This window comes from Biomphalaria glabrata, chromosome 3 (genome assembly GCF_947242115.1).
Source record: "Biomphalaria glabrata chromosome 3, xgBioGlab47.1, whole genome shotgun sequence".
NCBI classification, from domain to species: domain Eukaryota; kingdom Metazoa; phylum Mollusca; class Gastropoda; family Planorbidae; genus Biomphalaria; species Biomphalaria glabrata.
The window spans coordinates 24,696,586-24,708,707 of NC_074713.1; the positions used below are offsets into that span (position 1 = coordinate 24,696,586).

Sequence of the window (12,122 nt, forward strand, 5' to 3'; positions counted from 1 at the left end):
CAGAAACGCATTCTTCTGACATCTACAGCTCATTATTTATCAATGGGGTTCGGGGCGAAGCCCCGACGCCAAAAGCGTTTTCTTGCATTTTCACGGCTGAAACGCATTCTCCTGACATCTACAGCTCATTACTTATTAGTGGTGTTCGGGGCGAAGCCCCGACGCCAAAAGCGTTTTCTTGCATTTTTCACGGCTGAAACGCATTCTCCTGACATCTACAGCTCATTACTTATTAGTGGTGTTTGGGGCGAAGCCCCGACGCCAAAAAAGTTTTCTTGCATTTCTCACTGCAGAAACGCATTCTCCTGACATCTACAGCTCATTATTTATTAGTGCTTCGCCCCGTATTCAAAAGTGTTTTCTTGCATTCTTCACTGCAGAAACGCATTCTCCTGACATCTACAGCTTATTATTCATCATTGAGGTTCGGGGCGAAGCCTCGACGCTAAAAGCGTTTTCTGGCATTCTTTACTGCAGTAACGCATTCTCCTGACCTACAGCTCATTATTCATTCTGTATAAAGGACCTTTTGAATAATTTGAAAAATATTCTAATATGAATTTATAGTCCCTTAATACATTGCAAATAAAACCGAGTTTTAGTCCTAAATTTATAGTCCTAAATTTATTTGGATGGCTGCCTGGTCGTGCGGTTTGCTCGCTGGACTGTCGTTCGGATTTATCGACGGTCGAGGGTTCAAACCCTGCCCGCTCCCATCCCCCGTCGTCCTGCGGGAGGTTTGGACTAGGAAGTAAACTATCTTCAACTCTGAAGGAACATCCGAATTATGTAAAACATTTTACAAACATTTTTTAACTAGAAAAATACGAGATAGAGTAAAGGTTTCAAAAAGTCGACTAGGAAAAGATTATCTGGCTTTTGAACTCATCTCAACCGTGACTTATATTGAAAAATTTCGTTTGAAAAAGTCTTTCTTAAAATAGTTATGATAAATTCATGTCAAATTACATAAACTCTGTCCGGAAAGGGGAAGGGCGATAAAATGAAAACGATTAATTCTCGCTCCTTTTTATAATTTCTGCTATTGATTGCATTTTGCATTTAAGAATAGGGGTTTGGCGACTCGATATAAGAATTTACTTTATAGCATATATAAATTATATTAGTGATAGTTTTTTTTTAATTTTGTAATTTCTTACTATAACACAAAAAAGAAAAAGAATTGATTTGTCCGATGGGGGAAGGTGATTGCATGTATCGCACTTCCACCTGTTTATATTATATAGATATTTGACTAATTTTGTTCACATACTATGATTTCTCCATAAAAGTAGGACCGCCCCCCCCCCCACTCAAAGGGTTTAGATGGGAAGGGCAGTGGAGGTATTCGCTCTTCCCCTTCCAATCGGCCAACAGGTGAACGAAATTATATAAAGACCGGTTAAAATACCAATAACAAGTTTTAATCATATAGATATTTAATTGATTCTGTTAGCAAGCTGTGATTTCTACAAATAAATAGGACCGCCCCCCCCCACGGGCGGATTGATACCATCGCCCCCTCCCGACCTACCAAATCGGCCAAAATACTAGAAGGGGGGGGCGAAATAATCTAAAAATAGGTTGAAATATAAATAATTAGTATATATTATTAAAATAAGTAATAAATTCGCAAACAAATTGTGTGAATTCTATACTATAATTCGTCCGGCCCCCCCCGCGGGGGGGTTGGGGGGGGGGTCGGCCGAGTGGGGGGGGGGCGATCGCCCCTACCGCCCCCCCTCCCTGGATCCTCCAGTGAGTCTAGGCTTTATCTAGATTAAGATCTTTAGGCATAGAACTAGTCTAGATCTAAGACAACATTAACAAGGCTATCATCACTTCATTCTTTCGTATACAGTAGGCCTACTGTCACATGGGCGTAGCCAGGGGGGGGGGTTCTTGGGGTTCAAACCCCCCCGAAATGAAATCCCCCCAGGGGGGGGGGGAGTCGGAATTTAGTGACTGATTTTTTGCTTTGATTTTGATTATTTTAGGTGAGATTTTAATACTAAACCATCACTTGCCCTAGCACAACCAAAGGGCTTTTGAGTTTAAAACCCCCTACCAGGGGGGGGTTCGAGTTTAAAAACCCCTACCAGGGGGGTTCGAGTTTAAAACCCCCTACCAGGGGGGTTCGAGTTTAAAAACCCCTACCAGGGGGGTTCGAGTTTAAAAACCCCTACCAGGGGGGTTCGAGTTTAAAACCCCTACCAGAGCGGTTCGAGTTTAAGTTCTAGGGGTTTTGAGTTTAAAAACCCCTACTAGGGGTTTTGAGTTTAAAACCCCCTACCAGGGGTTTTGAGTTTAAAACCCCCTACCTGGGGTTTTTGCAGTTAACTCCCCCTCTTTTATAAAACAAAACAAAAAAATGCAAACGAAAATCCCCTAATTCCAAGAGCACAGTTAAGGAAGATTTTGATTTTAAAACCCCGTCTAAAATTTACGATAAACCCCCTCTTTAATATAAAAAAAAAGCTAATTACGCACTCAAAATGTTATGAGCGTAGCTAAATGGGTTTTGACTCAGTTTTGAGTTTAAACCCCACTTCAGTGGGGTTTGAAGGTAAAAAATACCTCTTTAATAATAATAAAAAAAGCAAATTATACACTAAAAATGTTATGAGTGTAGTCTATGGGGTTTTGAGTTTAAACTCCCCTCCAGTGGAGTTTGAAGCTAAAAAGTACCTCTTCAATATAAATAAAAGAAAATTACTCACTCTAAAATCTATGAGCGTAGTCAAAGGGGTTTTGAGTTTAAACCCCCCGCCATCTTCAGTGTAAGAAAAAAAGCAAATTACGCACTAAAATGCTATGAGCTTTGCCGAAAGGGGTTTTGAGTTTAAACCCCCATTCAGAGGGTTTTGGTGCTAAAAATACATCTTCAATGTAAAAAAAAGCATATTACACACTATAATTATTTGAGCGTAGCCAAGCCAATCGGGGGTTTTGAGTTTCTTCTACAGATGGCTTTTTTTTTAAAGTTTAAAACCCCTCCAGATGGTTTGAAGTCTAAGATTCCACTACAGAGCATTTTGAGGTGGAAAACCCCCAACAGAAGATTTTGACGATAAAACTTTTCTTTTCGATATAAAATCTAAAGCAAACTACAGTCACTTAATTCCAAGAGCGTATTCAAGAGAGGTTACACATTTTTACCAGTGGCAGGGCTCCATTAATAAACTGCAGTGAATAGTCATCTGCCGAAATTGAAAAACACTAAATGTGGCTCAACAAAGATGGCTAAGACAGATTTTAGGAGTCAGTTATAGAGATCGGATCTAAATCAAGGAAATCCTATGCCGAACTGGGAGTCGACCCCTTAGTAAGATTGTGAGAGAACGACGCATGAGGTTTGCGGGATATGTTCTCCGACAAAATGAATTACGCATAAGAAAAGTTGCAATGATATCCTAGTACAACTTGACGCCACTCATTCATGGAGGTCATCGTGGTAGGTGGGAAGAGGCTTCAGACATTACCAGTGACAGATTTTTATGGAAACTGCTTGACGTCAAATGCTCCGAACGGCGTGGAGGGTCTAAGTCAGTAAGAATAGCACATTAGGTTTTTGAAATAAAACTTTTTAATAGCATTAAAATGGACTGTAGATATCTCAGAATATGCATTTTGTTGGCTTCCAATACCAGAAATAGTGCTTGGCGGCGGGGCTTCGCCCTGCGCTGGGGAGCTCCTGGCGCTCCCCCAGACCCCCTTGCTAGTAATGGCGGGGAGTCCACAATTTTATGGAAACAGCTTGATGGCAAATGCGCCGAACGACGAGGGAGGGTCTAAGTCAGTAAGAATAGCACATTAGGTTTTTGAAATAGAACTTTTTAATAGCAGGAAAATGCACTGTAGATACCTCAGAATATGCATTTTGTTGGTTTTCAATATCAGAAATAGTGATTGGCGGCGGGGCTTCGCCCCGCTCTGGGGAAGCTCCTAGCGCTCCCCCAGACCCCTTTGCTAGTAATGTCGGGGAATCTACAATTTTTTCACTAACTCATGGAAGAACCTATTCTAGGGCACAATAAACGTCTTCCGAAAGAATGAAGGGTCAGAATGTAATACATATAATTTTTTTTTTCGCGGGGGGGGGGGGGGGGGGGGGGGGGGCGGGAGAAAAAAATATTCACCCCCCAAACCCCCCCCCCCCCCCCCCCCCGAAAAAAAATCCTGGCTACGCCCATGCCCCCTATTATACATATGTATATATATATATATAGAATTAAAGGCAAATCCACAAGAGAAAGGGATAAATATAGAGATGTAGATCTATTTATTTTCTTAAATAAAAAAAAACATCTAGATCTTTATCTATAGTGACTAGTCTATCTACTAATAAAGATGCGAAATAAAGCTTTAGATCTTGATTTAATTATTTCTTAACTTTTTTCTTTTGAAAAGTCTGGCATCTCCGATTGAATATAAAAATAAAGAAAAAAAAACTGTCATGGCGGATGCATCAATTCGGAAGATGAAAACGATGTCCAACAATAACGTTATGTATCCACCCTCCCGCCCAGGTATTTTGATTAAAATTTTAATTGCTGAAATAATCGACAACTTCATAGTTATGTGTCTTTAGTAGATCTAGATTTTAAGTCTAGGTAGATTAAAGTCAGAAAAATTAAGTAACACTGACAGTGACTGAGTTGACTGAGTAGACTAGTCACAGTGTGCCTCAGACTCAGACTGTGTGTGTCTGAGCCTTAGCTTAGCCTTTTAGGGTGAATGAGGCCCTCACTCAACTCACTGAGGCTGAGGTGTCACTCAGACTCACTGTGACTCACAAGTGACTGTACTAGATCTACCTATAATCATAATGGCTATAGATCTAATTATAAGTTATACAACTTTAAGTTATTATATTAGTTAGAGGAGGCTCTTATAGTTTGAACACCCCATCGGATTCTCCTTTCTAAACGGGTCGCTTTTTTTTGTTTGTAATTCATTTGTTTTTATGTTTGGAGCTAAAATCGACCATTCGGGACTGAGCATGTCCAATTTTAGATAAGTTTTGGTAATTTTGTTCCGTTTTTCCAAAGCAGATGGCAGTTATTTAGATTCTCGGTAACCATGTATGTTAAGGTGTTGTTTTAACCTCCCCCGGCAATTCATACCCATATAAGGGATGAAGGCTATATCATGAGCCTGTTTGATCGTAGGCTGATGGGCATATCAAAATAAGCTTCCAAACATCTCTAGAAAGACATTCCAATCACATTTATACCGTTAGCTGTTAAATAAAATTTAAAAAGGGGGTGTCCAAACAAATAATAATGAATTCAGCTCATTCTCCTTTTTGAACACAGCAAAATCGTATTAAGAAATATTATTGGGATTAATAAATCTATGAATTTTTCAATGAATAAACATGACCTAGATAGAGATATCTAGAATATATAACTTATGAATGAAAGAAAAAGTGTGGGCTGCTAATTTGAAGCCAGAGACCATACCCACTGCATGTGATCACGCAAGATAAGCTGGCGGTAAGGAGAGGTATACACTCAGCGAGTAGTGTCACAAACTATCCAACAGGCAGTGGAGGGAAGGGGGAGAGAGTCATGAAAAGAATTATAAGCATCTATGGGAGGGAGGGGATGTTAAGGTGTCACAAAACGAACATCCAAATTATGAAAACAAGAAGAGGGTCCTTGGATGGGAGTTAAAAGAAAGACAGAGAGAAAATACAAGTAGCCTAGTAGAAAATATCATGTTTATTAAATTAAAATAATTAATTTATAGCTCTATAATCTATATAAATTTATTTCTGTCTGTTTCTACACATAGATTATATAGGTATTTAAATAAATAAACTATACACGATATATATATATATATATATATATATATATATATATATATATATATATATATATATATATATATATATATATATATATATAAAGAGAGAAATAGAGAGAGTATTTGAGGAAATAGACTATAAATACATATTGCAAAATTGAATCTACTTCTTTTACTACAATCTAAATAATTTTTAAGTAACACCGATATAATTTATTAGCAATTACATAGTGGTGTTCAACACCGGTGCTCACTGTTCAACTAAAGGAGAAAGCCCAAAAACTGCGTTCAAAATAGGAGCATGAAGTGACCTAATTTATTTTAAAATAAAATCTTGACTATGGGTGGTAACACAAAGGAACACAGCTATTTTTATAGTCCTTTAGTTGCAGAATAAGAATCTGCTTTCAGTTTTTTTGTAAGTTAAACCTTCACCAAATAAAAAAATAAAATAAAAAATTGACCTAGTTCCCGAAAGTCGGTGTTCAGTTATAAGAATCTACCATATATACTAAGTCTAAGTCCAGACTAAGTCGTATATAATATAACTTAAGTAAATGTACTTTTTACTACTAGAGTAGTTTATTTAATCCGGACATTACATGAATAAATCAATTCGAACACTCGCTGTTTTTGTGGTCATTAAAATTTAAATCTTTATTTTTTTTATATTTAATAATAATATGAAACTAGCATGCTGTATATGTGCTTGTCATTTTCCAATGATTCTGATCCAATTTCCTTCCATTTAGTTGTCATGACAGTCATGTAAGAAAAAAGAATCTCAATTCAAATGTCTAAGTCAGGTTGCAAGTTTTTTTCCCCCATAGATGTTACCAGGATGACTTTACCTCTTCCTAGGGTTAAGACTAGATCTAGATCTAGATCTTTTTTTTTTTGGTTGGCTGAGTCTAGATGCTAATGAGACCGTCAATATTTATTCTGTTTTTGGAGCTGATTTATTTGATTCATAAACATAAGTTGTTTGATTCCATACAAAAAAAATTTATTAGGTTGTTTGTATGTATTAAATTCCGATTTTCTTACCTAACTTTTATTTCACACAGCCAGTTTTGGACATCAGTGTTAATGATATATTATTATATTATATTTGTTTGTTTGTTGTGTTTTTTTCTATAGAGAATAAATGGGCAAATGTTAGGCGTGAGCTTGATACATTGAATGAAGTTAAATGCCTAGACCCTAGATCTAGACCTACTAGCCCTAGATAGATTTAGATTCATATAGAGAGAATATAGAGGATTCAGCTATTTAGGCAAGATAGGCCATCCTTGCCTGTACTATACTACAAAAGATCATCTGTATTAGAAATTTATTAAATGAATAAACAAAAAACACAAACATTCAACACACATACATCTAATCATGCAAACATAAAATGTCTAAAAGTCAGTGTAGAAGTCACTATCCAAGTGACCTAATTTTGGTAGATATAGTTCATATTTTTATTTTTTGTGTTCATATTTATGCATAATTTGAAAACACAATTATGATGATTTCATGTGAGGGGATCTTAAAATTTAGTTAATATTAATATAGAATTAAAATCTGAGTTTATTGATGCCAAAATATAGAGACTGTTCGAAATAAATTAAATAGTGTCCGGAATCAAATAATGTGTGTCAAATTTGTCTGAATTAAATGAAAACGTATGGCCTCTTTGACTGTAAATATAATAACAAATATAGGTTAGGGGTACAAATATAAGTAGTCGTACTTATTCTCCTTAAACTAAAGAAGATTTTGATTTAACTTCATTTTCTTTTCTATGTCAAACCATTATCAAATAATGCGCTGTCAAAGTCAAACTTTGAAATTTTGGCCTATAGGTATCCGAATAGCATAAACTACTATAGTACTACACTGTCTGAACTGTGTCAAGAGTCAGAGTACATTACCTGAGTCTGAGATTGAGAAAACTGAGAATGAGTGAGTCAAATTCAAACTCTATGTTGTTATAAACTGTGTACTGTTACCTGTAAATTTTGTGTTGTGAGAGTTGTATTGCTTCAAAAACATTGAAAATTAAAATGATTATTGAGTCATGGATGTCATGAATGACATGAGTCATGATAATGTCATCTCAGTATTGTCACTGTCACTAGTGTCAGTTGTTCTTCTGTTCATTCAGTCAAGTTCAGTTGTTGAATCTTGGCTTGTGAGTTGTGTTGTGAAATAAAATGTCATGTTTGAACTGGAAATAGATTCAAGTTCAACTTTATCTAGAATCTAGTCTAGAGCTAGAATAATGAGTAAGGCTAACAATTCTTTAACTTTTAACTCAATAACAATCATACAATCCTAACTTTCTCTAGGTCTCTAAAGGTCTGGCTTGTCTTAGTCTACTAGATTAACTAGATCTAGTGTCTTAATAATGTATTTTTACTCTTAAAACTATTATTTTGTTTAGAATAGTGTAGAATCTAGATCTATATATAATATTGTAATAACTTAAGGGAGGCAACGATGTTTATTTACAGGGCATCACAGGTACACAAAACATCTTTTAGCATAGTCTCTTCATATTGGCTCTAGACTTGGGCGGAAATCATTATTCTCCTAATGTCAACATACTTTTCTGTCTAGTTTCTGGTAGTGCGCACCTTCTGCACCATCTTGAATGGCCGTGCGCATGTAGGGGTTATAACATTGCCCCCTTCTTAGCGCTTTCATCCTGAAAAGAAACATTACCATGGACAGTTCAGGTGGAGGTCGATTGGTGGGAGCCACAGATGGCTGGGAGCCTGTGGCCCATGAAGCTGCGTCCGTCGCTTTCTCTTCTTCTAGTTGGCCGGTCTGCTTTTGAAATGATATCGTGGTCGCTGCTTCGACCTCATGATGACTGTAGCTGATGCCAGCCAGCTGACACAGGGGAAGTTAGTGGAGGTTAGGGTATGTGGCGACCACTGTAGTTGCCAGGGCCGTTGTTCTAAGACGCCAAGTCAGCGGACCTTTGCCATGGACGTCTTGTGACACAGTTGTAGGCCCACATTTAGCCATGTTTTCAGACACATATTCTTTCTCATCTTCGTCTGTTAAGTATGTCCATGAAGCACTCTTGTAATAATCCATAAGCGAATGTTCATCCACCACTGCATCAGGTTCTGTTGGAATTGATTCACCATCATTCAAGTCACTGTCACTGATGTAGGCAGAAATACAAATGTCTGTTAAGTTCAGACCTTGTTGCTGGGTTTCTTTGCATGGGCACTGTCCCCGCTGAGCGCTGCATTTACAATTTTTGTCAATGGCCTAAATGCAGTTGTCAAGCATCGAGTTCTCTCTTATGCAGCAGGCAAAGTCAAATTAATTGTTTCTGTCTCGGCCATTGTTGAGGCCCGTATACACAATTTCACCCGATGACATCCAAGGCAATGAATCAGAAACTGTCTTCAGGCTTTCATGGTTTGAGTTCTTGTCAAAGGTACCGATAGATAAACCACGCTTCCTACAAACTATTCTAATGTACTATATCAGTAGCACGCATATTGAGACCCGCCAGTCCGGGTAACATATGGCTAGTAAATATATATATATATATATATACACATTTTAGATATTATTTTTTCTAGCTATAGATATATGTATTTTAATCTGGAAAAAATTTATGTATTTTGTAAATTTTTTTCAAGAGTTTATCTACATATAGAGATATCTAGATTATATATGAACAGCCTTGAATGTAGCCTACTGGTGTATTTAAACCAAAATATATATGTTATATATATATATATAAATAACATAACAGGTCAAAGCATTATATTATACTAATTCACTACAAATAGAAAAATACCTCCATAAGTATCCCATGTATAATTGCAACATTATGTGACATTGTTGATTATGTATAATCTATATTTATAATTCTCTTCTTCCCTCAACAGTTTAAACGAGAAGAAGAAGTAAAGGAAAGATCACTCTCTTATTTCTGCGAATAGTCCATGAGACAACAAGAAGGGGGGGGGGGGAGAACACATTGTCACAAAATAGCAGGACCGGACCGTTGTAACCAAGAAATATCACTAAATATCTACCTCACATTTAAAAAGGAGGGGGGGGGAGTAATCTACTCTGTAGTAATTATCGAGGCGACAGAGCACGTTGAAGGGGTTGGACACCATGAAAAGATCACTCTTTTATTTTGCAACTCGAACGGAGGGAGTTATCCTAGGTAATTTAAGAGGCGAAAAAAAAGAGGGGCAGGGAGAGGGGGAAGTAGTATTCATCCGTCACTAAATAGCAGAACTGGACCCTAACCATTGTAGAGCCCTATGCGAAACGGATTTCGCTGGGCCAAGTTTGGGTAGGGATACGGATAATAAGTGAAAATTAAGTGTTTGTAATAGAAAATAAATTCGGCTTTGCATTTTATTCATTCTTTACTACGTACAGAATTAGTTAACGAGCCTTGCGTGTAGCGAAGTCATACAGTCTATCATAAAAATTCTATTTCCTACATAGCTCACGCTCAATATCAAATTGTGGGTATTGCATAATGCCGTGTTTTTTTTATCGCTCGTAGGATTGACGTTTTCCATATTGAATGACACCCCAAAATGACAATTTTCGTCTACAGGAGATTTGTATGGGCTTTCAAAAGATTTTAATAATTTCTGGATATTCCCAGGACTTTTTCGTATATTTTGCAATTTCAGGAGATTTCCTGGACCTCCTGTTAAATCGACACGAGGCTGCGGGAAGTCTGTTATAAGCTATAAAATGGTTTAATTTAATAATTTATAGGCCTAAAATTAGCGCGGGTCCTGTAAAAGTGCGGGACCCACTGCTGTCGCATAGGTTACAGTGGCCTATGGTAATGGCCCTGCAAAATAGCGGCGTATGCTATGCCGCCAGTTGACTAGTTTTAAATATTGCATTTTTTACACATTTCATATTACTACACACACACACACATATATATATATATATATATATTGTCTCTCCTACTATCCAGGCTCTCTTCAAACTGCACCACACGACACAACGAACTTAAAGAACCTCACAACTCAGGGCTCCAAAGTAACAGTAACCGTTTAGTTTCAAATACATTACAAACACTGTACAGTTGGCAACAACATTACACTTACTGTCCAAAAATCTAGCCTTGCTCCACCTGACTTCACACACTGTGCTGTTTCTAACTTCGCCTGGTGCTGGTCACATTGCGAGGTATCGTGAAGTGAGTGATTCTGACACACTCGCTCTTATATAGTGTCTCTACTGGCCTGGAACCTTCTTTACCACTCCACTTGATCACTTTTGCAGTGACTTGCGTGCGTAATATTTACAACCCAGGTCCTTGCCGAACTGGCCTGTACTGTCACTGGTCACGGTTGACCGCTCATCCTGCGCTGGACTGTGGCGATTTGGGTATGCTAAAGAGTAGCATAATATATATGAATATTAATTAATCCTACTTTAAAATAATTATTGACATGGCAAACTGGTCATGTGGGAAATTGGGCTAATGACCCGTAGGTCTGCACTTATAAATTTATAAGCTAGTGGGGTCACTGCTAAAAAAACTACTTGTAATTGCAGTTTTGCACTGGAAAAATATTTAAATAGTCTCTGATAAAAATTTTGGATGCATTTTCAAATCTTGTGTGTTATGAGGACGTGTTATGAGCAACATGCAAACATACAACCAAATAAAGCCTTTTTTTTTTTTTTTTTTGCTATTAATAACCAATAATTGTTAAATAACTAGGGTCACTCAAAGGATATTATCATCTTTTTTGAAGTAACATCAGTATTTTTAAAGATAAGAGCAAAAAAGATATACTTTATAAATACCCTAAAGATATGCCTTTAGATCTAGATTTAGAAAATGATGCATTAAATATTCCTGAACATTAATTTTGTTAAACTCGTGAATGAATAGGTCCTACATGACATAAGTCTGATAAAGATAAATATTTTTTAGTTCTTTTGCCAAATTTAAATTGATTTCTTTTCATACTTTGAAAAATTATCACTGTTGAACTAAGGTTTTCCCAGCAATCTACATCAATTGTCAGATTGCAAGGAAAATCGTTATATCCATTTTCTAGAACCGTGTCCACCCTTGAATAGGGGTAATAAAATTCTGTACCTGTATATATTTATATGGTGACATTGATAACAATAACTTTGTATCTAATATATATTGCAGGTGTATCAGATAAAAATATGGGTATGTAGTAATCAAGCTATGGCTAAGTTTGAGTTTATGGAATGTAAATGTTAAACAAAATTCTTAGTAGATTTGTACTTCTAGATTTTTTTTTGGCTATATTAAGCACTGC

At 36.8% G+C, this 12,122-nt stretch overlaps 1 protein-coding gene across 5 annotated transcripts in view; it reads left to right on the top strand.

Moving 5' to 3' along the window:
- Nucleotides 1–4,424: 4,424 nt before the first annotated feature.
- LOC106067016 (atlastin-1-like) overlaps nt 4,425–12,122 on the top strand; it is a 33,134-nt gene continuing 25,436 nt past the window's right edge. Inside the window, exons 1-3 of one of the 5 annotated variants that reach the window (XM_056024132.1) lie at nt 4,436–4,529; nt 7,665–7,764; nt 11,990–12,010. In XM_056024132.1, the coding sequence (XP_055880107.1) occupies nt 7,761–7,764; nt 11,990–12,010 (25 nt within the window). In that variant the 5' untranslated portion in view covers nt 4,436–4,529; nt 7,665–7,760. Of the gene's footprint in view, nt 4,530–7,664; nt 7,765–11,989; nt 12,011–12,122 lie in introns of all 5 variants that reach the window. The other 4 variants (XM_056024133.1, XM_056024129.1, XM_056024130.1 and 1 more) reach the window with 4 other exon arrangements.